The sequence below is a fragment of the Nothoprocta perdicaria genome, unplaced genomic scaffold (assembly GCF_003342845.1).
Source record: "Nothoprocta perdicaria isolate Ctin4 unplaced genomic scaffold, notPer1 scaffold_13, whole genome shotgun sequence".
NCBI lineage: Eukaryota > Metazoa > Chordata > Aves > Tinamiformes > Tinamidae > Nothoprocta > Nothoprocta perdicaria.
The window spans coordinates 1,595,376-1,622,833 of NW_020454427.1; the positions used below are offsets into that span (position 1 = coordinate 1,595,376).

At 42.8% G+C, this 27,458-nt stretch overlaps 1 protein-coding gene across 1 annotated transcript in view; it reads left to right on the forward strand.

Moving 5' to 3' along the window:
• Positions 1-26,713, forward strand: part of SLAIN2 (SLAIN motif family member 2) — a 27,296-nt gene extending 583 nt beyond the window's left edge. The window contains exons 2-9 of the mRNA XM_026033624.1: positions 4-108; positions 8,485-8,633; positions 11,273-11,437; positions 11,787-11,948; positions 13,349-13,708; positions 14,972-15,109; positions 24,467-24,695; positions 25,668-26,713. Of these exons, the coding sequence (XP_025889409.1) occupies positions 4-108; positions 8,485-8,633; positions 11,273-11,437; positions 11,787-11,948; positions 13,349-13,708; positions 14,972-15,109; positions 24,467-24,695; positions 25,668-25,734 (1,375 nt within the window). The 3' untranslated portion in view covers positions 25,735-26,713. The remainder of the gene's footprint in view (positions 1-3; positions 109-8,484; positions 8,634-11,272; positions 11,438-11,786; positions 11,949-13,348; positions 13,709-14,971; positions 15,110-24,466; positions 24,696-25,667) is intronic.
• The last annotated feature ends 745 nt before the right edge of the window (positions 26,714-27,458 follow it).

Consider the following 27,458-nt stretch of genomic DNA (forward strand, 5'->3'; position numbering starts at 1 on the left):
CAGGGCGGCGGCGGGCGGCGAGGCCGCGGGGCTGCTCGACGAGGCGCCGCTGCTGCGGCCCGACGAGCTGGAGCGGCTGGCGGGCTGCGAGGAGGACGAGAGCGGATGGTGAGGAGGGAGGCCGCGGCCTGCGCCGCTTTGTCTCGCGTGGCCGGGGAGCCGGGCGGCGCCGGGACGCTTGGTGGGAATCGCTGGGCCCGGGCGGAGCTGCTCCCGGCGCCGCGTGCTGCGCGCCCGCTTTGCTTCCCGCTCGAGCCCCGCGCCCCAGCGCTGCCTCCTCCCCGCGGAAGCGGCCTTCCCGGGCCTTCCCGAGCCTTCCCGGGGGAGCCGCGAGCGCTGCGGCCGCCGGGGGTCTCCTAGCGCCGTGCTGAGCTCCGGGAAGCGCGAACAAAAGCAGCCCGCGCTGGGCCGGAGCCGCCGGTGAGGGAGGCACCGGCCCCGGGACGGGACGGCGGGGACAGCGCTCCGGAGCTGCCGTGAGCGCCGCTGAAAGCCCCGAGGTGACTGCAAGCTGGGCAGTGGTTTAGGTGCTCCGGGAGGATATGTGTGCTTCCCCGGAGAATTSACAAGGCTGAAACGCTGTCTGACCCACTAGAAAAGTATGAGAGCGCGAGTTTATTCTCATSCAGCCCAAGCTTACTAAATTAACGCAGGGCGTCATCTTCCAGATGGCAGGTTTGTGCAAGGCTGCTACTCCTGTTTCCCATCTTAGGCCCTGTGCTCTATTGATTTATAACACTTTCGGGAGAACAGGCTATCCTAAATTTAAATAGGAAGCGTGGAGTRTGAGGACAGGGCTTGGGATTACCATAGCTTCTAGTAATAATAGTTATTGACTTTTTTTTTAATGAATCCTAGATTGTGGGACAGCGAAAGCTAAAATGTTGCTGCAGAACATACCGTGACACTAGTGGTCTAAATGCTGTGTGAGTTTGTTTGTGTGGCTTTGGACAGTGATGGAGAGGTGGCATTGCACTTGCTGGTGTCACATTTGACAAATAGCTTGGGCTGTCTGCCTTGGTCTCTCCTACCTCTAAACACGAGGATTATGTATCTCAACACATATCTCAACGTTGTGACTGCTGTGTCTCAAGATTAAATGTTTTGCYAACTGCTTAATTACACTTCATTGTGGCTTCAGTCATATTTCTATGCAAATTCTAATTCTCAAAAGAAAGCAGAGCTTAAATGCAGTCTGTTACCTGGCTTCATCTCTTTGTTTGAGTTTTTTTGTTGAATCTACTACCAGATTTCAGTGCCAGACAGGACAGTACCTGAGAGAGAAAAGTGTGCTCCTAGAAGAGAATACTTGTTAAAAATCACTTGTTGTCTTGCATGTCAGGAAATACTATCATGTATTTTAATAAAAGAAAAAAAAAGTCCTTTCTTGCTATAATTTAATAATCACTTGATAGCAGCTTATGATAAACGCTAATGATAAATGTGATTTGGTTAGACTGAAAGGTCTCTGCAGATTGGTACATGTGGCATTTGATTATGAATTTAAGATGGAGCARTAAATGCTGTGGCTGAAAGTGCTGCAGCTCATTTCTTTTAGACAATCTCCACATTCTGCAGTTGATGAGCCCTTTTTAGATTTCAATTCTTTTAATGCTTGTGAATATGTCCACATAGGACAAGTTTGGGGAAAGAAAAACAAAAGCATAGAACCAGTCTAAAATTACTGAATTGGAAAGGACCTTGGTACAGCTGCTCTAGTAGCAGTAGTTATCACAGAAGTGGTACTACTGAATTTGGGGACTGTTTGTTTATTTTCATTTGATTATAGCTAATCAAGTCTGAGATGTATTAACATCCTAACTAGTTTAACAGATGAGACCATCTTCAAAAAATATGTAAATTGCTAAAAATATTTAAGTGATTTTAGATTGATTTTCTTGGTTGTATGCATCTAAAGGCTAGATAAGGTGCTCAGACTTCCTTTAATAGGATACCAAAGGTTGCAAATGTGGGTACACAGACAGGGTACTGTGTAGAGTTTGCTAAATCAACATTTCATTTTTTCAAATTTAAATTAAAGCAAGCTCTTCAATTGATGAGAAATAATAAGGCAGGGCCTGGAGCAGTGTGGGTTGCTCCTCGAGGAGCTGGACGCGGATGCAGCTCCGGGCCTGACTGGCCGGGCGAGGTTGGGCGGTGAGGAGCAGCACGCGGAGTGCTCCTTAGGAACTCCCTGCTGCGCCTTAGGAGTGACTGTCTCGAGCTTAGTGCAGGGCTGAAGTGCCTGTGTGGGCAGTCATGGCAGAGCAGGTGACCTGTTGTGAATCTGCCTCGTGACCCGCTTGGGGCTAACGTTTGTACCACTCTGCTGGGCTTGCTGTGCAGCTTCAAGTGTCAGCGCAGAACATACAGTGCTTCTGCTTCAAAACTTGCATGTGACCTGTGTAGGAGAGCGTAGAGCTTGCTGTGTATCTGCCTTATATACATCATTGATCAGCAAATTTCTGAGCAGTTACATCCTACAAAAAACATCCTGGCACTCAACAGATGTTTTCCTTTCACTTCAGACCAAAGCCTCCTTGGTTGTGCTGAAATAGCAAACAGCTGGCTGACTTCATTAACCAAAAAAAAAAAAAAAAAAAAATCATGTGCTGGCCCATTTAGAGTGAAATTATGTTGGTGGGCTGTTTATATTAAGATTAATGCTTCAAAGTAGTACTTGTTTTAGTTTTTTTTTTTTTGACGGTCTGATGTTCCTTGGTTATCATGTTTGCTTAGAATGTAACACAAGTGTCTTTACTATTATGCACTTTCTCAGTCAGCACTTATTAAATTGATACCTCTCTTTAATGGTTTATGTGTCTGTTCCAGTCATCTGTTTCCATTTAGTTGGCAGAGTTGTTGCTTTGAGATRCAGAAGGTGAAACTCTTGATTGTCACCTATAATGAGTCTTTCATCTCGTCTTGCTAATCTCCCTTGAGCACTAGCTTTCTTTTTTGGTACCCTAGAATTTGCCATAGTGAATAGGAGGAATGCAGGGTGAATGATTTAGGACAGAGCTACCCCTAAATAAATATCTCTGCTGGGGAAGAACTTTCCACTGCACTCTTTCCCTTCCAGCTGCTAAAATGGCATTGTATTAACATAGTCTTGAGCCTCTTGGAAACTGAACAGATTCTGATCAATTTTGCCTTGTAACCTAAGTAAAGAACCTTATTTTTCATTTTTTTTTTGGCAGATTAAATGTGAATGTGGCTTTGGGGGGTTTGAACAAATTCAGATAATGACTCCTCACAAAAGGAAGATGATATGAAAATAAGCATWCATGGTAAACTGGTAACTTTTGTGATCCTTTCTTATCATATGACASAACTAGCAAGATCAGATAGTATTTGTTCTATGGCTTGGGGTAGTTCATGCTCACTGTGAAATGAATATCTGAGATCTGTTGAAAGAATACTGATAATGATTTGTTTTCCTCCCTATTTCTAGTTTATTGGGTTGGTATTTTTGGTTTATAAACATGCTTAATATTTGGATATCATGAAAGCTTCAGTGTGAATTTCCTGAATCAATTTCCTTTAGTATCCTAATTATTTAGTATTCCTAAAATGGACTTCATAACTGTAACTTTTTTAGGCGTACCTAAGTCGGTTCACATTTCTGTTTTCTGTAGGTCTTAGTAGAACTCTGAAGATTAGTGGTAGAACAGACTTTTCGGTTGGAATGCTTGTATTTAATAGTACACAAAACTTGCAAACACTCTCCCTTTCATGTACGTACCTACAATACCACTTTAGTGTAGCAACTTCCTTTTAAAAAGCTTCCCKAAACGTGGAGAGTTATACAAAATGTGTATGGTGACGACAGCTCTATGGTGATGATAAACGTTTCACAAGCTCTTGAAAGCCCCATATGTCTCTGGTCTCCTCTTTTGTGTGCTGCCTCGTTCCTTTCTCCAACGCCCCTTTCTGACAACAGCATCTTCCCCTGAGATGAAGTGAGTAATGCCTATAATTTCCAAGCTAACTACCTTTAATTGCTGATGGCAAAAAGATAGTTGTGTTAGCAGCGAACATTAGTGCTTTGTAGCCCCCTTTGAATCCTTCAAAATCAAACTGAAATAGCACCACGTAGCTGAAAAGTGCCACTTCAATATGAAGACTTAATGAGCTTGTTAAAGCATTTTAATGATATTCATCTTATTTTTGCTAGAGCTGTAGTTTTACTGCAGTCTAYATATCATTCAGAAAGAGCTGGAAACGTTGAGTACACAGATTTGTAGTTAAAGGCTGAGGGTGTTTCCCAGTCACTTACAACTAGAGGGTTGTTACTGGTRAGGGAGAGGGAGGAGGGAAGAGCAGGAAATCTGCAGACCAAATTAGTGCAGAACTAGGCACGGGGCTTATTTTCTTTACAGCTAGAGATTCCCTTAAGACTTGACTAGCAGCTGCTTGTCTAAAATACTCATCTTTAAAAACTAACTTGTTTAAGCTGCTCCAAATAAGACTCCTGAAAGCTTTAGACTGATGGTGCTGTTGTATTTTCAAGATGCTCYAGTGTTGTCATTTCCTGAATTTCTTTTGATAGCTTTTTTTTTTCATGATATCCTCTGCCCTTTATTTTAGGGAAGTTTCTTACTGGTTTGTCATTGGACTTTTATTTTTACGTCCATATCCTCTTTTCAAGTGGCTTTTTTGATCCTGCTTTAGCCTGTGATGTGTCTTGTACACTCCCTTATTCCAGTGCCTCTAATGTATCTGGCTGCTTTTGCTTAAAGCTAGCATGGCTAAAATAAACAAGCTCTACCTCAAGTTCCTTCCACTTGCCATCTTCCTTCTAATTCAGTCCTGTGACTTCACATTCATCTGCATGATTTTCCCTTGTCGCTTGCACAGAAGCAGGAGAAGATTTTGGTGAAAGACTCCCCTTTCTTCCTGGCCTTGGGCTGTGGTGCCCGTGGCCAGCAGCTCCCTGTGTTTTGCTGCGGCGGGTGCGTTCAGCAGGCGAGGCGCTCGCTGGCACCGGCCCATTCCCACCTCCTCGCCCGGCCTCTGYTCCAGAGCTGCCTGCAGCTCTGCCCTGTCCCGCTCTGTCGTGCTTAGGCTTGCCCTGCTAGGCCGAGGCTGGTGTGCAAGCTTGGGGCAGCAGTGGATTTTCCACCAAAGCTTTGCCCTTCTTGTACTGGGTCGTCTTAAAACAACCGGTCAGCGCAGCCCCTGCRCTTTCCATTGGTGCTGCTGGGACACAGTCTGCAATGACAGCTAAAGGAGGGGAACATTGCTGGGAGCATCAGAAGCACAGTGCTCAGGTCTCTTACTGCTCATACAAAATACACCAAAGCTCTTGGACTTGGCTTTTGTATTAATGTTTTCTTTCTCTTGATCTTATGTCAGTGCCTTGTAGTGTTTTGTACTCTGTGCGAGTCGAAGAATAGTTTTCTGTGTGTCAGCCTTTGCAATATGGGTGCAAACTATAAGCTGGCAGCTTCCTCAATCATTTTCAATTTCCTGTTTTTAGAAAGTGGTTTAGTAGTGTTTAAAAATTTATGAGGTCATATTAATCATCTCCAATCTTCAAGCTGCTGTGCTGCTATCACTGCCATATCCCTATAGTATGCCTAAGCAGGACAAATAGGGATAGGTCTGCTCTGGAAAGCCCTTCAGTTAAGGAGGACTTGTGTCTTTTGAATCAAGCTGTAGTTTGACAGAGAAATCACTTAACTTTGTGATGTTATTTCTGTATTTTACTTCTGTAGTGTCCTTCCTGCCCTTTCTCCCTCCCTGCTGTTGGGAAGAGAGGAAGGAAAGAAGTTTCCCCCCTTGTCCCAGTCTTGTTTTGCTTAATTGTCTCTTTAAAAATGAAATAGATTTGCATCTGGTTCAAACTTATTGTCTGTTCTGTGCCAGACAGAGCATAAAAATCACTGCTTTATAAGGGAGCRTGTGTATATGGACTTGTGTGCGAGAGCCTGCCTTGCAAGAGCCAGTGTCACTACACTGGTGCACGTGTTTTTCATGGGCCTGTGGAGTTACGTGGAACATGTGTGTTCTACAATTGTCACTTCTCTTGAAATGTGAAGTTAAGGCTGTTAAAACTGATTGGCTGGAAAGAGATGGGAGAATCTGCAACGTGCCTGGCACAGTTTCACAGCATGCTCTGCACATGAGACAAATACAGCTATTAAATTGAATGAAAGAATGTGTTAGAGCTTAAAATAGGAGATGCCCTTGAGATTAGTTTTGCAGGTTTATTTGGTATATGCCTGTTTGGGTACCCTTAAACCAGGGCGTACACTCTTATTTCTCGTGCATTGCCCTGGATGTTACTGTAAACACTTGAGGTGCATGGCACTTCGGGACACAGCGGGACACGTCAGCATCTCCAGGAGCACCACRGTGTACTTAGCTCCTTGCCTTTGGCTCCTTTGTCCAGGGCAAACACACCTCAGCACAGAGAAGCATACAGGAAAATAAGTGACTGAAAAGGCAATTCACTGAGTGTTAGAAAGTCAGTAAATGCTCATCACAGCTCTTAGCTGTATGCAGATAATCACGTAAAATAGAGCAAGTTCTGTAATTGTTTACAAAGAACTGTGGAGATGGACCCTTCCTGCCCTGTGCAAGGGGTTTAAATGGGCAGTGGGCCCTTAGCTTTTCTGCAAGCAGAATTTATAAGGTGTGCTGAGGATATTGCTAGGAGAGGTAACGTGCTTTGTGTGTATATTTACATATAAATAAGTCTTCCTTTCTCCTGAGTTCAATACGTCTGCTATAGCTGACTTAAATCTCACTTTCTTGTAAGTGGTTATTGAAAATATCCTTTCCACCGCTTAGCCAGGTCAGCTGTTATTTCTTTTGATAATGGGATAAAGCTGCTGTGGACGAGTCTGAATTCCAGTATTCAGGGTACAGTAACAAAGTCAGATATAAACTATATCATAAGCAGAGAAAGATGAGGCAGGAATTCTGGAAGTGAAATCCAAACTGGCTTTTCTCTTTACTCAGATTGATGCTGAAAGGAATTTCTGTTGGTACYGTTAATTAAATACCTAATGATGGAGATTGCCCAAAATCACACAAATTTCCATAGTCTATGTGCTATATCAGCTTTATAAAGATATAGTTCTCCCGTCACAAACTGATTATCTTTTGTTTAAAAGCAATCAGCTAATGAAAAGATTCTCCTGCATTTGCAAAGTACTTTTTGGTGTTTGAGGGAAGAGTGGTAAAAGGCACGTGCTGAATAAGCAGATCAGCATTTTGAGTGAGGATTTTTTTTTTTTTTTTAACATGCTTCTTAGGAGCCTTTTATAAGAAATGCTACATTCAGGATATATGCATTTCTTTTTTATATAAAAAAAAAAAAAAAGCCTTTGAAGATTTTTGTGAAATAAACTGAGCTCAAGAACTAGAGGGTGATGGGTTAGTCTTCTCATGCTGCAGCCGTGGTGAATACCCTGTGTGGTGCTGATGCTGCTGACACACAGATAACACACCACCAAAATGTGGGGGGCACCCCTCATTCCCCTGGGGCATCAGGGGTGTCCTCGCACAACTCTGCACTTGCTTAACCATTTCAACATAAGCAAAAGTGCTCGTTAGAGCTGTAAGCCTTGCTGCTTGCTGTCTTTTGTTGAACTACGTTTCCAAACTTCTTTTTTCAGTCYAAAGCTTAAGTATTTTCTATTTGATATGGGATTGGATATGGCTTTGCCTTCACACCTTTTCCATTGCTTTGAGGGAAGTGAACTTCTCAGCTCAGTTTTGGAGCCCTTGAAATGCGGTGCTTGTTGCTGCAGTCGTCGAAAGCTGACCTCAAAATACAGCAGCAGCCTCAGCGTGTCCCACTGTGCAGGATTGCCTCGCTGTTTCCCATAGCCTGCCCTGTCTGCAGGATCTCTTGTTTCTTGTTCTTGATGCTCCACTGTGCACCATCGGACAAAGACAGTCTTTTTGTTCTGCATTCGAAGGGAAAAATCTAGMGATCAGGTGCTAGGATACAAACTATAAGTAAAATAATACATTGTTTTGTTCAAGGATACTAAAATGCTAGACTTGTTCTGTGCCTGTAACTTTGTGTTCAGTTTTGTGCTGGTACTTATGATGCTTATCACTTGCTACATCTTTGCATTTAGTGAAACAGTTGCATATTGCTTTATTGTAAAGTAACTTGAAGATTGAAAGGTTAATTTCAAGTTGTGCATTCCTGTRGCACAGTGTAATTGCCCATATACCTAATCTGTCTGAAAAGCAAAGCATTTTTTTTCTGCCACATGAATTGGTGTATTCTAGCCTATCAAGATAGGCTTCTGCTCTTGCCAGGAAGGCTTGGGCAGGTGTTATGCATTGTCAGAACAACACTGTATCCAAGTGAGTTATTTTAAAAGTAAAACTTGTGTTGTCCTGATATTTTGGGATTTGTACTGTAGACAGAGACTAAGAATAGAAATAATGTAGTATGTGACAGCTTCTCACACATCCCATTTTTGTCTTCACAGACGTTTTCTTTCACTTTTTCAGGTTATACACATCTCCAAAGAAGAAACTGACTCCAGTGCAAAAATCTGTTAGTCCATTAATTTGGTGCAGGCAGGTGTTGGATTACCCGAGTCCTGACATAGAAAGTGCTAAAAAGTCCCTGATCCACAGGCTGGAGCAGACCATGTCAGGTGAGTTCATGCATATGAGCACTGTTGGGTTGTGTGTATCTATTTTGAAATAAAATTGGGGAATTCAGAATAATATCTTGAGAGAAGCAGCAGTTATTTCCGTCTAAAGTTTTTCTTAATGACTTGCAAAGAAAATGAACTTTTATTTTGCTGATGTGTGGATAAAAGAAAAGGAAGCATTGGGCCATGAGTCATAATCTTGGGCTTTTGTGCCACTGGCATAGTTACACCTTGGTCAGAAGGTGTAACTGTGTCACTTGCACCGCCTATGGTATCTTTAAAAGCTTAGTCACAGTGGAGCAGAGTGACAGGGAGGTTCCAGCTGGGAAATGGGTCAACATGAGAGTGTTCATGTTAAGGACAGATTTGCCTCTTGTTTTCCTAGCCCTGAAAATCTGTCTGTAGCAGTGGTGTCTGCGAGTGTATGGCTGCCTACCTACTGTACTAGTAAGGGAAAGCATTAGTGGTAATGGAACGGGTGTTGATGTGGCTGTTTGGAGAAGATTGTATGATTTGAAAATAAAGGCGGGTTTATAATGGAAAAGGAGATAGTTCTTCAGACTCAAGCAGAGTATTCAGAGAAATAGGGCAGTGAGAGGCTCCTCTGGAGGATGGGCTTTGGTCACTTTCTTTGTTCTATACTGCACAGCTGCTAGAATGTCTTGTGCCATATATCAYACCCTGTGGTTGCACGTCAGGGACCGCTGTCACTCAGCTTATTGATTTGTTGTATTTCAGTTCCAGCTTRCGTTGGTAAGGCTTTTCATAGGGATCTCTTGGTCTCCTGAATCCTCACTGATGTTTCTCTTCATCAGCCCCTAGTCTCTCTCCTCCAATCTGTTTCTCTTCTTTTTCTGACCCAAGTGGTGACATCACATTCCAGATTCATTTTTTTCTGTCTTAAAAGATACCCCCTTTTTCATCACCATCCCACCAACCAAGCAGCACCATCATGACATGGCAGTCTAAAATGGTATGAGGATTTTACTGGTTAGAGCACTCCACAAAAGAACCTGCAGGAACAGAGCTATGTGGCAGCCTAGAGACAGCGTTGCTGGAGGAGCTGCTTTATGAAGACATGGTTGCATGGTCAAGAAGTGGAAGGAGAAAAGAGCAGTTTGGGTCATACTGCAGTTTTAACTGTGGGGCAGTAGACTGTTGTTATTTAAATATGTGATATCAAATGCATGATCAGCACAGCACATTGCAGAACTATGTGGCCGTATGTGTAATAAGAACTGTCATATTTTCCATGCTGTGTGAGTATGATTTCTGGAACAAACATCGAGCTTGTACAAAACCAAACATTCTTTAGCTAGCTTTGGCCTCTGTGATCAACTTTGCTAATAGTTGGTTTGAATTACTACAGAAACTGCCAAAATAAATTAGTCTCTTAATTGTAAGAACAGCAAATATCAGATTACCAGAGTCTGAAAAATGGTTTTGATTTATGAAATGAATCTAAGAAATTACTTGAGCGTGATTTTTCTACRCACAGCTCTTTCTATTTCTCTTTTCTAGAGCAAAAGAGCTAGTTAAGACTTCTTTGCAAATTGTCTGAATGTGTTTACTGCATATTGGTTCTGAATATTATAAAAAATATTAAATGAGATGGAAAAAAAAMTGATCAGTAACTCTCCCCTCAAGTATTTTGAGAGCTAAGGTGTAATTTTATATTAGCGGTTTCATCTTGTATAACTATTTTTTTTTTAATATGACAGTGGTCATAGGCTGGCCGCCCTATGTACTCAGACTGTCTGATATCCCTCAGAGAAACCATATCTTTAGTTACTGTAAGAACACTCGTATTCTGAAGTTCTGGAAGACTCTGTTAGCAGAACTTCTTCTGCCTCTGTGCTGCAATCCACTGACAGTTCAGTTGTGTTAATACAATGTTTTTTGAGGTAATAGTAAAAAGGAAAAGCTCATTTAAAAATTTTCTAGATATTTTTACATTAAAATCACATCATTAGTCTGTCTAGGAGGGCAATGCCACAAGTGTCTCGGGTAAGAGCTGAGGAGGTTGTGACCAAGGACCAAGTGGGGTGGCAGGAGGAGCTGTAAGAGGCTTTGCTGCTGAAAGCAGCATTTTGTGCAGCTACAGTCTCTTTTGGTTGATAGTAACATTAAAAAAGAAAAAAAAAAAAAAAAAAAAAAAAAACCTTATACTGAATAAAAGGCTTTTTAGTAGATATCTTGGTACCAAGCTGGTACAAGAGCACAACACCATGTTCAAGTCCACCCATATCACTGGCCTAATTATTACTGCACTAATTGCAGCCCTTTTCTCGGTACTGGGAGCATGGCACTGTTCCCTTTAAAAGTTTAGTTTTTCTGCATTTTTTTTCTAGAACCTCCTTAGGTGCTTTGTTGTACATTCTGAGTGGAAGAAATGAGCTTGAGCATAGTAATGCATTTAATTTTGGGATCTGATTTTTTACTGGGAAAATAATTGTCATCCTTTTGTCTTGCTCTTTTCTCCCACTCCTTTCACAGTAAGATTGTGTGTAAGACTAAGCTACACAGCAACTGACGCATCCTACTTGACTTGTCTAGTAATTAAAATATTTTATAGTATTRTGCTTGTTTTTTTCCACTGGTTTCTGTAGTGTAACTTGTCACTCTCCTCTTTCATGCAGTTCTCAAGAGACAGAGCTTGTACAGTAACCCTTTCAGTGCAGTCAGCTACGCAGGCTCCTACAGCCCAAATACGAGTAGCCCCTACAGCAGTGGCTTCAACTCTCCCTCCTCCACACCAGTGAAATCTGTGTTGGTGAAACAGTTCATACCTCCTGGTACCTCAGGTAAGTGTGTGTGTGGCCTCCTCTTCCTGACAAAAACGCATAAATATTACATAAATATTCAAAATGAAGTTTAGGAAGTGCAGAGAACAAAAGCATGAGCAAGTAGGTATGTGGTTGTTCTTTCTGCGAGAGCTGTGCAGTACTCATAGCAGTTGAAACTTGGTGCATGTGAACCAGATTATATGTAATTAATTTCTTCTGCCATTGTAACAATGACTTTATTCATTTTTAGAGGATAATGACTAAACTCTGTTTACTGTAAGTGGTATTTTCAGCTTAAGTTTGCGATCAATTGACTGACAGCCTTGGTGTCTAAACATTATTCTGTTATTTTATTTTCTTTCTTTAGGTCATCTTAAAAGYTCAGCAGATAGAAACCCTCCACTAAGTCCACAGTCTTCTCTGGACAGTGAGTTAAGTGCTTCAGAAATGGATGAAGACTCTATTGGATCAAATTACAAGCTAAATGATGTTACAGATGTGCAAATTTTAGCACGAATGCAGGAAGAAAGTAAGTGCTCTGCATCAAATGGAGCGGGGCAATCGATCCAAACTGCGATATCCTTCATCTGTCAATGGGTGATGAGTTGTATCCTTAGATAACCCTCCACCAGCCCAAAAGGATGTAGTGGTACTTGTGTGTGCTTCCAGYATATGGGGCAAATCAATCTTGCAAAGGCTTGAGAAGTGAATGGGGAGTCCTTTTGGAATAGGACTGATACGTAAATGTTGCTAGGTTTGAGAACTAAGCAGCAGAAGAAAGCCTAGAAGATTCCTTTAACCAATGAGGGAAGAATGATGCATTAAGGGTCTAATGAGAGCTAAGAAGTCAGGTGCTACCTGGGAGACTTGCAGAGCTCCCCTGGAGAAAGCTGGTGTGGAGGCCAGGGAACGAGGATCAAATTGGTAACATTCCAGAAAGACAGGCATTGGCTTAAAGGATGAGGAAAAGCCATATTTTGTAATGCCCTTTATTAAATAGTCTGTTCCTATCTTAGTGAAAAGTTGAGAACAGGAAAGGTGAATGGTGARAGATTCCTTGTGCATCTGTTGGGCACAGCATTCTTGTCACATCAGTACAACATTTTGTTGTACTGTACAACATCTGTTGTACTGATACAGTGTTCTGTCACCCTTCTGAGCAGTAACAYGGAGAGGAATGGTACAAGGAGTGTTGGTAGTTCTTATACCATTCCCTTGAGGAGAGGAAGTTGCCATGTGGAAGTGTTCCCTGGTAACAAGGAACAACAGAAATGCYGGGGAGAGTGGGAACTTAACCCATGTAGTTAGTGTATGCTAAAAGGATGGTGGTTTGACAGGGATATTATCAGTGGTCTTCACGGGGCATGGGTGTTTCTCTGGTGTAATCCAGACTTATTAACATCAATACTTACACCAGGATTTAATCATCAAAATGTAAAGTCAATAGGGTGGAGAGCAGAAGTCTCTCTTGATTTAGATTTAGTTGAGTCTCTGTCCATCTTTGAGCCCTTCCAAAATTGTCCTTTCAGTTATATAGTTGAATTGTAGTGTCTCTAGGGGTAGATAACCAAAAAAAAAAAAAAAAAAAAAAAAAGCTACATGGTTATGTTTATGTTGTTAGAAGGTGATACGTGATGTCAAATTGAAGATGTGGCCTGTGCTCTGAGTTCTGGGGATCGGAGAAGGGAGGGCCAAGTAAACAACACAACTGTCCTAATTGCCATGGCAGGAAAAGGAACGAGCTGGCCTGTGAACAGAGAATAACAGATAGCAGATAACTTTCCTGGGTATTAATCTGGGATAAATTTAGGGCCTATAAGTGGAGAACTCGGAAGGAGGCAGAGGCGAGCTGAGGAGCTGGGCAGGCGTCTGGGGGAGCTGTGTGGGGCTGGGAGCAGCGGGTGAGCGGTGTCTGTGCTTGTGCGCCAGGCCTCCGGCAGGAGTACGCGGCGAGCGCCTCGCGCCGCAGCTCGGGCTCCTCCTGCCACTCCACCCGCCGCGGCACCTTCAGCGACCAGGAGCTCGACGCGCAGAGCCTCGAAGATGAGGACGACGGCGCGCACCCCACAGTGCATCCCGCTGTCAGCAGGTTCTCGCCTTCGCCTCGCAGCTCTCCCTGGCCCTCCCCAAAACAGTCCCCGAGGAATTCGCCTCGTTCCCGGTCGCCTGCTCGAAGCATAGAGTACAGCAGAGTATCTCCCCAGCCCATGATTAGCCGTTTACAGCAGCCTCGTCTCTCGCTTCAAGGCCACCCTACAGATTTACAGACTAGCAGTGTCAAAAGTGAAGGTAAAAAGCCCGTCTCAAATTGATTACACAAGTATTAAAGTAGTTGTATAATGTCCCAGAAATAAGAAAGCCTGGTGTCCCACAGAACAGAGGGACCCAAACATAGTTTGTGATCACGTGTTTCTGAGATGCTTTAAGGGGTCCTCTTGCAGTGGTTTTGCACAGCTGGGTATTGCTTGTATACTCAAAGCGCTGAGGCACCAACAGCCAGTGAGGTGGTGGTCTGAGGGCGGGTTTTATTTTTGGCTTGTTTTGGATGTGGGTGGGTATTCTTTGTTTCTTTTTGCACTGGAATGGATAGAGGGAAATATGGATGTTCCAGACACTAGCAAATGTGATACCAATCGATTCAAACTACCAGCTGCATGAAGAAAGTACCCATGCAGGAATATTCGGCCTAGGAAGAATCTTTTATTTCCATCTTCAGTGCTTGCACATAGGAGTGCTTCTTCCCTGTGCCCCTCTTCTGCATCAGGTTGACCACTCACCCTGACAAACCATCTGCTCCCCTCTCCTGTTCAGCATCTGTCAGCAGCCCAGTTCTCCCTGGGCTGGAGATGCACCCAATATCATTTGGCTTGGCAGAAATTCAATGGTGCCTTTTTATATTCTGCGAGCAATGGTACAAAGGTTAGAAGCTCCTTAGAAAGCCACTATTAGCTGAATAGGTGACCAAGTCATACGTGAAATATAAAGTGCAACTGGCTGCTGCTTTCATTAGGGAATACTCTCCCAGAGGTTCTTCCCAGATGGGTGCCTGCTCTTTGTTCTGACATATGCTGACCCTGGGTTTGGGCATTCCTAAAAACTAATTCAGATAACTATTGTCTATTTAATTTTTTATYTTCAAGCATGTGTTCTATATTTTAAATTACTTTCTAGGTAAAGACTTTGTGTGCAAAACTGCATATTATGCTTGCCTATTCAGTTTACATAACGAGTATAAAAGAGAAACAAAATCTAGATATGATGTAGGTCATCTAATAATCTAGAAATTCATTTGCAAAGCACTGTATGCTTGACTTTTTTTACCACAGATGAAAATTGTACATTCTTGCTTTATTAAATATTTTATATAGGAAAATAATWTAGAACTCTACAGCCCAGATTATCTTGAATTAATGTAAAAAGATACACTTCCCAGTGCAGTGTAGATTTATATAGCCAACTTGGTGTCACATATTGAGCTTTTGCATGTTGAACTGTGTGAACGTCTCTTGAATCAAATTACATTTTGTGATAGTTCTGTGTTGTTTTATCCAGAAAAACTAAGGCGTAGTCTTCCAAACCTATCCAGGACATCCAACATCCAAGCTGAGTCTGTGAAAAACAGCAGAAGTGACTCAAACTTCCAAGTGCCAAATGGAGGGATACCTCGCATTCAACCTCAAGCCTCAGCCAGTAAGTACCTCCCGTGGCACTCGTTATGGATTTCAGAATTAAGTGGTGCTACTGAGCTCTTCTCCAGTTTTATGGCAAAAAAAACCACCATGCCATGCTGGAGATGCTGATCTTGAAAATCTACTTACTGGATAGAAAACTCAGGGTTTGAGTATGTGGAAGTATGTCTGTTCTCTTACAAAAGTATCATGAGTTATTTCCTAAAAGCACATGTAAAAGCACCATGCAGAGCATAAATACACTGAAGTTAAACATTTCAGAAGCCATTTATTCTCCTATTTTCTGTAGTTTGCAGAAGGTCTAATGCTTTTTACTGATGAAATCTCATGCCAGGCTATAGAACCTTTCTGCTTTTTAGGGTTTGTTTTTATGTAGAGAAAGCTTATCTGAAMTCATTCGTGCAAGTCCAACTCTTGTTTGCCTTCTCTTCCTTTGTTTCGTACCTGGAAGTTGCGCATTCAGATACAGGCTTTTTTTTCCCCAAGTGTCTGTATCAGTAAATGTTTGTGTAAAACAAATGATACCAGTGCTGGGTTAGTGGCTGCTTATTTGTCCAGCAGTGAACTGATAACATTAGCATGTTGCTAATCTTACASGTTTTTCTGAAAACAGCCACCTCACCTTATTTAAAAAAAAAAGGGCAAATGAAGCTCAAATATTCAGTGCTTCTTTGTACATCAGTATTGACAATTCATAAAGTGTTTTTTGTTTTAAAACAAAAATTCAGATATAATCTTAAACTTAAAATTTTCAGCGGAGGACCACATTATGAGATTACTGTATGTAGCGCCTTGAACTAGGAAAGTATTAAGATTAAAAAAAATCAATTTTCCAAATATTTGACAGGGAATGCAAAATAATATTTGCAAATGAAACTGATTTTTTTTACCCATTGATCAGTAAAGACATATTGGCATGCCTAGTTGTTATTGCTTCATAGTCTTAAAAATGTGTGTTAATGCAACTAAAGATACAGTTGAAAATACAGATAGAAAAAAATAGTTAAAAGCAAAATAAAGAATATCAGCCATTGTAAAAAGTATGAGATTTCTGTCTTTGTAGTTCCTTAAACTGGATTTCAGGGTCCTGTGGACCATCAGACTCTGGTGTGTGATGCTGTAGCCAGAGAAKCCAGTGTGAGCAGTGGGTCATATGGGCTGCCCCAGCAGCATTTCACCCTGCCCCTTTCTACCACTTTTCATGGATGCTCCAAAGCGGGGATTTATAATSAAGTGTGCATGTAGTGCATATCCAGGGCTGTCTTCTACTAGGGTAGCAGCTCTCCGACTTCTTCTGTGATGGGAAGAATTATTAAATTGATGGGAAAGACAAGGAAACAAGAATATTTTCTAAAAATCCACAGGAATTTTATTTGGGATTTTAAAATTGAGAACTGGTAGGAAAGAGTCTGGAGTGCATTTTACATGGCCAGAAGGCTATTTCCAACTTTAGCAGTAAATTCATAGTGAAATTTCACAGTAAGGTCAGGCAGCAGAAGTCTGAATGTTGAATGTTTAGTGAGTTACTTCACTGATGGAGCCAATGAAATGTGACTGGTGTATATACATATATAATTTTTAATTAAAATCATGAAAATTGTCAGGTAAATTTGTTTACCTCTTAGGGGATATTTTTCCCCCAAATGTGAACTACTGTAGACCAACTTACATTTAAATGTAAGTTAAATATCCTTAWTACAGCCCAGATTTCTAGCTTTTACAGTTTCCCTGCTCTTACAGATGTTTGTCAGAGTCTTGCTATTGACAATCGTAAAACGGTTTGTGTATCAAGTCAACGAGTAAGTATCTTGGCTTAGTCTGGATGAAAAAAAGCCAAACTGTACATTGTATAAAACTTTCTAGAATTCTGTCTCATATTGTACACTTTTTGTTTCATTGGTTTTATATTTTGTCATCCTGCACTAAGCGCTGTGAAGCTGCGGCAGCTTTTTGTTTTACTTTGGCAATGACGCTCAGAGTTCAGAGCTTCCTCCCCACAGCTGCTGGTTTTGCATGAGCTTCCCTTTGCAAGGATGCYGGCTTGCCACCCCAGGGCACTGCTCCTCTCCCGGGCCAAGACCTGCTGCTCGTGATTTCCTTGCACACTTGCTGTGGCTGCGATCCTGGACTTGCTATGGGTGCTGGCACTCAAAAATGAGTTAGGAATCCAGTAAGTTTCTGAACAGGCAACTCCTCTTACGGCTACACAGGCAAATTGTACATGTTTGCTTGAAGAGTAGAGGGAAAATATTTTAAATATTATGAAGTATTATGAACATTATGAAATATGATGAAGCTTAGACGTATAACTAAAATGTGAAAATGTAGCATTAAATTTTAAGCTGTAATTTGGCTTTTAAAATTCCAATTTCTCTTTTTAAATGGTTTAATTTGCTATACAGTCCACCACAAATATTCTCCCAGAAATCGTAACTGTTCATAGTAAGTATCTTCTTAAAAAAGAGTGAATTACATATTACTTGTACAATTAAGCTTTTAATGAATCTCTGGTTCTCCATGCTGCTATTCAGAACAGAATTTTGATGTAAAAAAAAAAAAAAGGATTTTTTGCATACCTTGTGGTGGTACTACATAAGTACCACCTTAAAGGTTTGGAAGATACAGTAATAGTTGACTTGTGTTCTCCAAGGAATAGGTATCTTTGTTCTAAACTTCCAAGTGCTTCTTCTGTGGGAGGACTGTTCCACATAGGTCCTATGCCACACAGGAGGTATGAAGCTGTAGGGGTTGTGCTTTCCACAAAGGTGCTACATGCGTTGCAGGGGATGGAGTTTTTAATACTTTGGTACTTACCTAGCACAGGGATGTGACATGCTGAGGCCAAGCTGGGTCAGAAAGGCAAGCTGTGGATTGCTCGGGCTGACAGGCTCTTTGCCAGGAGAGCTGCTTAGCATGTGCAAAGCAAAACACGAAGGGTTTGTTTGAGCAAAGCAAGCACCTGAGYTTGGCTGACACAGAATAAATATAGTTATATTTATTCAGTTTGTACTTGAAGCATGTGCTGTTTGAGGCAGGTCTTCCTGTGCTTCCCCCTTCCATAAGGTGGGAAGCAGAGCTAGGGAGCCATCAAGGATTTCTCTGCTCTCCATAGAGAGGCAAGAATGAGATCATATATTTTCTAAATCATTTCCACATCATTCCAGTTCTCTGACTTCCCACCATTATTCACACTGTTGGYGAAGAAACTTACTGCCATATACAGTAGAATATTTAAATCCAAGTGAATGAAGTGGAGCAATCTAAATTCATGGCCATAAATATGAAGGAAGAAGCTGGTTTGGATTTTATGCGGTAAAGCAAGAACACAGCCTCAGTAAAAATGGCATTGCGGGATACTTGTGGGCAGAAACCCTCTGGCTTCGCTGGATTCCTTGGGGAAGGCTTGCTTGGGAATTGTGCTCTTGTCAAACAGGTTGCTGCTTAGAAAGATGTGTATAGCAAGACCACATGCCAGAAGCTGAGTAAGAACTGCATATTGCCTCATGCTTTTGTTGCCAGCACGGGCCTGTTGGTAGAAAGAATATTTTTTGGTTTTAATGGGCCTCAGGCAACACTGTATCATGTTTATAAATGCTTTATTTCCTTTTTGCTGCTTAATAAAAATAGTTGAGTTAGGTATTAGGGTTGGAATTAATGGACCTAGTCATGTTTGCAGGATGAAGGTAAAACACAATGCAATTTCTGCGAATTTTGAACCGACTGAAGGATGGGAATCACAGTGGCAAGATATCAAACTCAGAAAACAGGATTAACTAATATCTAATTACTCCTCCTCCCACCTTCTTTGTCAGGATACGCAGCAGTTTGTGAGGCTTCCGTACTGAGGAAGAAGATGTTAGGCCCAGCTCTGCTCCCGTCTCTCCTCCCTCTCAGCACAGCCCCGGGCCTGCCTGGCGCTGCCCTGTTTGTGCTGCTGTCCGCTCGGTGCTTGGGGGTGCAGCCGTTTCACCAGGCGCCGAGCAGGCCAAGCTCTACTGCACTGGCGTCCTCCTTCCTGCCGCCTTGCACGCGCGGCAGCGGGAATACGCTGAGGCCGTGCATTCCTTCTGGCCATAGGTAATCCTCTCTTTGCCAAGTTTCCGCGGCTCTCGGAATGCCGGCTTCCCTCTGGGAAGCCTCTGGGCAGTAAAGTCCTTTCAAAGCAGTATCAGTCATTCAGCGTTGCTATAAAGGAGGCAAGGCAGAGGAACCATTAAAAACAAAACAAAACCMATGGTTTTGGGCRCACCATCMGTGCTGGCAGCTGRTGATCTTGGGGTTAGTGTCTTTTCTTTGCAAATTTGAGTTCTSTTCTATACATCTCAGGAAAAAGCACAGACACTTAAAATGGCCAAGTTTGCATTACTGAAAAACACAGCTTCTTTTTATATAGTGATCCCATTTAGACCAAGATCTCGTACAGCRTTAGAATATTGTTTGAAAACAATGGCTTTAAACTAGGGTTTAGTCTCGGTAGGTCAAATCTGACAGCTTRGTTTTCATCTTTTATCTAACCTTGCGTTCATGTTGCTGCAGCATGTTTGCTGGGTGGCTTGTTCTCACTTTGGTGTATTAATTTTTTTTTGCCCTTCTGGGTTTTTTGCCCTGCAAGAAGCTTCCTTACTCTTACAGAACCTGCACATTTTGCACTGCACAACTTCTGACACGCTCCTTTTGTAATTCTGCCATTTAGAGCAAGCAGCATTTAAAAAGGAAACAACTTCTCTTTCAGAATCATAAGAGCTCTGAAAACTGTTGTTTTACTTGCGTTGTTCCTTGGTGCTTTCTCAAACAGATGCAATTCTGAAATTCCCAGTAAATTCAGTTTTCTTATCTTTTTAGACAAATATAACACTTCTTGTCTTTCAACAGCTCTGCAAAGGCAGAAAAATTTGCCTCGCGCTGCCTTCAAAACCAAACAGTTTCTTCAAACTCCATCTACAAAAGGAGGTAATTAACTTACGACCTCTTATCAAGCTCCAGCAAGTCTCAGATAACTGTTCACCTGTGTTAAATCTCACATATCCTCGGTTAATGAAGACATTGTTGCGTGTAGAGATGAACCGTGTAGACCTCGCTGTATCAAAGTATAACTTTTATATAAATATTAGAACATAGCCTTGCATAAGTTTTAAAAAGATAGAACAAGGTATTAAGCCTGAGACTGATATGAAATCAAATGAACACCCTGAAGTCTCGCATATTCATTAAGGCTGTATTTGGGTAGGAATATTTTTGATTGTAAGCTGTAGTTTGTAAAACAACCCCCAAATTTCTTGCTCACAAAAAAAGATTATCCTTGAAGAGACTAGCCCAGATCATCAGCTTGTGTTTTGCAAACACTTGCATGTGTTTGTGTTCTTTCTTTCCTATCAGATCTGGAAGTTTCTCTCTAAGACACAGTATAATATAAWTTTTTTTTGTCAAAGAATTGGAGATTATGATACATAATATTCCAGGTGACCAATGGCTAAAGTTCATTTCCTTTTGAGAGGAAAATTAAATAATCTGTAATCCAATTAAATTTTAACTGATTTTTTAAAATTAAGTTCTAGCAGCCTCATATATGATATATGACCTCTGTTTCACTACCAACAAAAAGCAGGTTCATGTTTTGGTTTTGTGTATGCAATTACACAACACAGCAGTAGACAACAGTCCTGTTGTCTACTAAAATCAGGGTGATCTCACTTGTAGGATCATATTTCACTTCCAACTAATTTTTAAGCTATAAATAGGGGATTACCAAAAGCCTTCATGCAGATACTGCGAGTGGCTCACAAGATGCATGCGCTGCTCAGTGGTGTAACAGTGCTAACCTCAGCCAACTCCATGCTGCATGGGAAGCTCTATCCTGTCTTCTCCTGAAGCAGTGACATACAGTGACTTTGAGACAACTGCCCAGGGCTAAGCAGAAGTCTCGGACAGTCTTCAGAAATTTCTTGGCCACTGGAGAAAAGGTGTCTCAGTGTTCTCCTCTGGGCCAGACCCGCCTCTCTACTCCTGCCCAGAGCTTCCCGTGCTGCTTTCTAAATGCTCTTGCCTTCATCTGAATGTTTAGAAAACTTATGAGCTCAGTGGTCTAGCCCAGAGCTTTTAACCTGCATTTTTAAAAATGAACTTGTCTTTGAGTTTATATTATATGTAGAATGTTACTAAAGCCCAGAGGAGTATGAACAGTGTGGTGCAGTGCCAGCTACACGTTCCTGTTTCTGGGTGCACTCGCTGCTCCCTGTGAACGAGAACCCCACGTGTGTCTTCCAGTTATTTGCTCTTTCATAGCCCTTGGTGTCTTGATTTTTACTTTTTTTTAATGAAAAACAACTTTTGTTTCAAAAGGGTAAATGACTGAACAGAATTGCTTCTAGTTCCTTAAAGTGCTGTTTATTCCATAGTTTAGCATCTTAACGCAGAGACTTGGGCAATTTTTATCATCTTCTCTCAAACGTACATTCAAATAGCATAAATAATTCCCTACCTCTGTAACTGATTTGTTGAGTCTTATGTAGCATCAKTCAGATAACAGAGCAGCTCATTTACTCCTGTTGTTTGATCTCATCTCTTCTTTCCTATCCATCTGATTCATCCCATAAGGATGGGTATGATATAAAAAACACATCGAAGTCGGCTCTGCTTTTGGAGAGGCAGCCAAGTCCCCCTGGCTTTGGGATGTGATCCTGGCACCCGTATCTTCTCTGGCATCCTGCTTTGTTGGGGGATTATCGCCCTGCCTACGGTCAAGGACAGTGTTCGGAGAGGGCGGAAAACCTAAATGTCACCACTGCACCCTGGCACGTGCCTGTATTATGGACAGGGATATTAATTATGCCTTGCTCTAATTCAGTTTCTAAGGAGGTGGAGTTGTTTAATTTTGTTAAACACAAGCGCTCCAGGCTTTTATTAAACATATCAGTTCAATAGTGCACATTGGGATGGAGTATTGGATAGGCTTTGACTAAGGCAATTCCTCATTTCTTGTGATCCTATCTTATGTGTTAAATTGTGTTAGTGACTCTTATTAAGAATCTAATGACTCTTATTAAGCCAAAACCCAAACTGACTCGTATTCAGTATCCAAAACAGTTCTTGGACAGAGTTYCTCGTGTAGGACAGAATTGCGAGGCCGTCTGCCAGCAATTGCATCATGCAACAGCCTTGGCAACCACAGCACGTTAGGAGACAATTCCTCCTTTTATATCAAAGAATGAATGCAGCGCTCCAACATCTGCAACGGCGTGTTGACAGGAAACCTGTTATGAACTGATAGTTCGAGTTGGAAATATGGTAAAATATGGTGAAGGGAAAACTGAAGAAAGGCCTGATTTGCTGAGTACTTGCACTGGAAAGAGACAAGACCTCCGTAGTTCTGTGGTTAATTATGTTCTATGCGTGAAACCTTCTCTCTGCCATGTCTCTAAGTGCACTAGGCCTTAGCAGGCCCATAGCTGCAGTTTCCATGCACCAGCCTTGCTCTGCTAGCCCAGTGTGTGTTCCAGCAGGTGCTGTCAGGAAAGGTGGTGGGATGAGAGCTCCCTGTGTCCGAGCCGCAGCCGTCGGCTGCACGGATGAGCCTGCAGCAGGGCTGAGGCAGGGCCCWGCTTCCACAGCCTCCCAGCACCCTGCATCCTGGCAGGACTTGGCTGCTGTTCTTGTCCAGTCRTTCTGCTATTAATGCTTTCCTTAATCCCTCCTCTTGCTGGTCCCCGAGCTTTTTATTTTAAGGGCTTTTGTTTTTCCTCCCCGCCACTTCCCACCTGTCTTCCCACGTCCTGCTGAATCTCCATCGCCCGTGCTGTGCGCCGTGCCCGCGAGCGGCTTCGCCTGAGCTTGGTGCTGCTGCTGCTTCGCTGGCAAGGGCCCTCTTGGAAAGGCAGCGAGTCCCTCGGGGTTCAGCTGCCTGCACATCCCCCGTCAGCAATGACCTCCAAATACAGCCCCAAAACTGCCACGTCCCCTGCGCCGCGTTGGGATGTTGCGTTTCTGTCATTGCTGTTTGCTCATGGTTACCGCATCTACCTTGTAAAATGCTGGTTAAAGCTCTGTGAAGGACCATCCTTCTTGTGACAGCATCTGCCAGAGGGTTCGGCTTGGGTGGCTGTGTGAATGAGCTGAATCTGTAGAGGAAGTAATAGTAAATAGTAGTAGTTCCTGCAGGGTCACTCAATGTAAACCTSATTTTTGTGTTTTCCTGGTTGAACTGACTGCCAGTGTCAGCTGCTACTGAATCATCCCGCAGTCAGTTTAAAAAGCTGGTGACATTCTATTCAAGTACTAAGAAGATGGATTTGTTTATTGTTAGTGATATGTTATGTGCATTTTGAAATATTTGTTACTCCTTAAGAAATGTGCTTGAGCTTTTGCTTTACTTTAAGACACATGTATGTTCTTTTTGCTGGTACCTTGMCCTGAAGATCAATTTTGCTGCTTATTGCTAGCTCTAAGAAAACTCCAAAGTGAATCCTTAGGTCATGATAAGACGTCTTGCTATTGCAGTTACAGCATTGAGAAAAATGAGTACTCTATGAAAGCTAATAATAGAGCACATTTATGTGCACACTTTGCATTAAGTGTGCTGTGTAGGAAGACTAAACTCATGAATTTCCCCGGCATACAGGCTCTCCCAGAAAGGGCTTGTTAAAGGCCTGCATCTTTCTAACTATCTCTGCTATGAAATGTTTAAATTGGGCATTAGTGATACTGATAATTCTGATAATCTTCATAAGAGGAAGATAGTAAATTGTTGGTCGGAAATTTGCTGCTGTATCTCAACACTTTGGGGGTTGGCTAGCCCTGTTTTTTTGTTTTGTTTTTGTTTTATCCCTTCTTTAGATGATAAAGAGTTCCTGAACTTGATCACAATCTTAGGTGAATTATAATTCAAGGGATTGATTAACAAGAAATTCATAAGAGAAACGTAAAAATGCCCTGTTCGCAACAGTTTCATCATTGAAGGCTGATGTGCAATTTGACTTTAATACTTACAGAATTCTAGTGTGCCACATTCTTTATCCTTGAAGGTTGTGTTCTCAGGAGTGGGAATTCACCTCACAGGTGTCTTAACAAGATAAATTTCTCCTCAAAAGACATGTGCACCTCYCTTTGACTTATTGGCCTCATGTAATGATTAGAGCTTTACTTATAAACCCCATAAATGCTCCTGGTTGACAGGTGGGGGTGTTAGAGTTACRATAATGACAACAAAGAGGACATCTGAATTCCTGTTTCTCATTGCTGCTTGACTGCCTGTATCCCATTGTACATCCCACATGGCTTGAGGGGAACGGTCAAACCACCTGGGGCTTCCGCGCCGCCCGCTGTGCCCGTGGATGGGAAGTAACGGCCGYCTCTTGCCTTGCAGTCCCGTCTCCGAGCAAGTTCCGCCCGCCGGCGGCTCCGTCGCCGCTGGCCCTGCGGCAGCCGCTGAAGGCGTTCGAGGGCGCCGCGCAGCCCGCGGCGCCGGCACCGGCCGCAGGCGCCCGCGCGCCCGCCGCGGCGCCCATGAGGAGCGGCCTGCCCAGACCCAGCGCCCCCGCCGCCGCCGGGGGCATCCCAGTGCCTCGCAGCAAACTTGCACAGCCTCTTCGCAGGTGCGTCCCCGGCTCCGAGCTGCCGCTTCCGACGCCGCTGCGCCGGCGCGCGGCTCTTTAGAGGGGGGGGGGAACACAAAAAATAGAAGTTAAGGCTGCCACGTGAAATATGCACTCACGTTTCTAACGTAGATTGGAAGTGTAGCTGGCAAAACTCATTTATACCACTGAGAATCATGTATGGTAGTAAGAATTATTTAAGCGTTCTTTATAACCCGCCACAGTTTCTTTCCCTCTGCAGCTAGAAATTTTAAGAAGACATATTAAGGATAGAGGAGGTATCCGTAGCATTTTTTAAACTTGACATGGAAGTGAGGACAGGAATATCAWAGGCAAAATGGGATTTTCAACTCGAGCACCACCTGTGCAAGCATCCAGAGGTAGAAGCTGCTTCATGTCAGTGTCCTGGAGAACAGGCTCAAGACACTGAGTATTAAAGACCACACGGTCTGTCTTTGGGAGAATCAGMAAGAAGCAGTGCATGAATTCCGAGTACATGCTGCTAATGCTGGGGGAGGCTTTGCTAGCGTAGGCTGCTCCCTGAAGGTGTCCCACAAAAGCCAGCAGTCATCCAAGGAAGGAAGAGTGGGGAAGCAGCCACCTGGGAGTACAGATCSCATGGATGAAAGGGAGAATGGTGGCCTCGCATTCACCATGGACAGAACGGGCATAACAAGATGGGGAAGTCGTGTCCTGTAAGGAGCATCATGCAGGGCAGTAACACACAGCTGTCTCAATATTGACCGCCTTGCCCGTGTCCCAATCTGAACCGTAGTGCAACAAAAAGCAGCTGCTTCTGACGTAAAATTCTCAGTGCTAGTGAGCTGTAGTTGTCTTGATCACAACAAACCTTAGTTTCACTTGGTAAACATAGACARCTATCTTTGGGCAGGGTTAGGCACACAGTTTAGTAATGCAGGGTCTGCAGACTTGAGCATTTGCACCTGAAACTGAAGTCTCGTTTTGTTTTAGATCATTGCCTGCTCCCAAAACCTATGGCAACGTGAAAGATGAGAGTTGGAAAGATGGCTGCTACTGAACTGCAACGTCCCAGTGCTCCTGGATGCTTCCTCCCCGGGCTCAAAGACAGCTTGATTCTACAGACTGTTCACACGTGACTTTGGGGGTTTGTAAAAATCCCAGACCTCTCTGTCTCTAATTAGCACAAACTGRCAGAGATTATAAAGCAGCACTTTAATGACATCTAACATCAGATGTTTGGTGTTCATACAATCGCTTTTACATGAAATGGCTCTCAGTTCTGTTGGATTTTTTTCCTTGCTTGCTAAGAGTGTATCAATTTGAGCATTTATGACAGTGGCCAATGTCTGGGCAAACACCTAACGAATGCCAAAGAAATGCCCATCTTGAAAAGCAGCAAGTATAACAGCCAACTTAACACATCCAAAAGTTCAGCCTGTTTTAATTCRGCAGAGATTGGTGAATATGTACAATTGCAGTAACGAGACTGTGTTAATCAGAGCGACTCTTCTGATTGCAGACTGCTACAGTGCTAGTGACACATTGGCTTTAACAGTTGTATGAGATGCTTGTTGGGGAAAGTGGTACGTACATCCTTCGGAAGGAGGATGAAGCAGAACAGTAAATAGTAGTCATGGCTTTTGTATCAGTGAAGGTTTGAATGTAGCAGACACACAAATGCAATAGTAGCRACTGCATCTTTCCTAGGTTGGTTTGATACATCAGTTTTACGTGCTCTTATGAGTTTGGTTGCCAAAAGGGCTTCTTCTCAGTTGTACAATCTTTGTAAACCTTCCAGTTCCTTGCTCAGGAAAGATGGCCTTGCTATTGTAGCCACATTTTTAACCCATGGCTTGCTCTTTGGGGAAAACTCTTTTTTTATAGCAGGTTTCCTTCAAAAGGAAAGAGCAAGTAGTGCTATTAATTTGTTCTGATACCATAGGCTTCTGATACCACTATGCTCACAGCCTGGAACACAGCTGTAAATGCTGATAGTTAATGAGAAGGAAACACAACTATGCACTTGTAACATACAGATTCCAAGGTGATGAGTTGTACTCTTGATGCCAAATGATATTCATTTAGGTGATGTTCCATGGTATGAGGGAGTTTTCTGTATGCTATTTTTTTTACTTTCATCCATTTCTTAAATTGGTTTATTTTAAATTGTAAATATTTTTACAGAAGTTATTGCCCATGTAAGTGTGTTTAAATATGTATTTTGCCTTACATATGTGTATCCTACATTACTGGTAACAGTATGAATCCTGCTACATCTGTTTACAAATTATTAAATTCCTCTGATGGCTTTTAACCTATTCTAGCACCTCCTGGTCAGAAGAAGTCGTTCATCTAATGAGCATTCGAACCATTTCTGTTTTAGCACGTGCCATGCAAACATTTGTGAAGTTGTACTGGGCGGGAAGGAGTCAAGGGAAGGGAAAGGATTTTGTCTGAAGCATCTCCTGTATTTTGGGTGCACAGCTGAAGCAGCAGCCGCAGGTGAAGGGCGTCCCTTGTGCAGTGAGTGACCGCCCCTAAAGGGGGGACTGGGTGGTGGGTGGCCTTCAACCSCAGAGGGGTCAGCGCTGTCAACTGCTGGGGTGCCTTGGTTCCCACCACAGAGGAAAACCAGCTCCGAGGTGGCAGCATGTGAATTCCGGGCCGCTGCTGGGCAAACAGCCACGCGATGCTGATGGAGCTGGAAGAAGCCGGAGGAGGAGAAGGGACTGACCGGCAGCTCGGCCTCCCCCAGCAGCCGGAGGCGAACGCGGATGGACC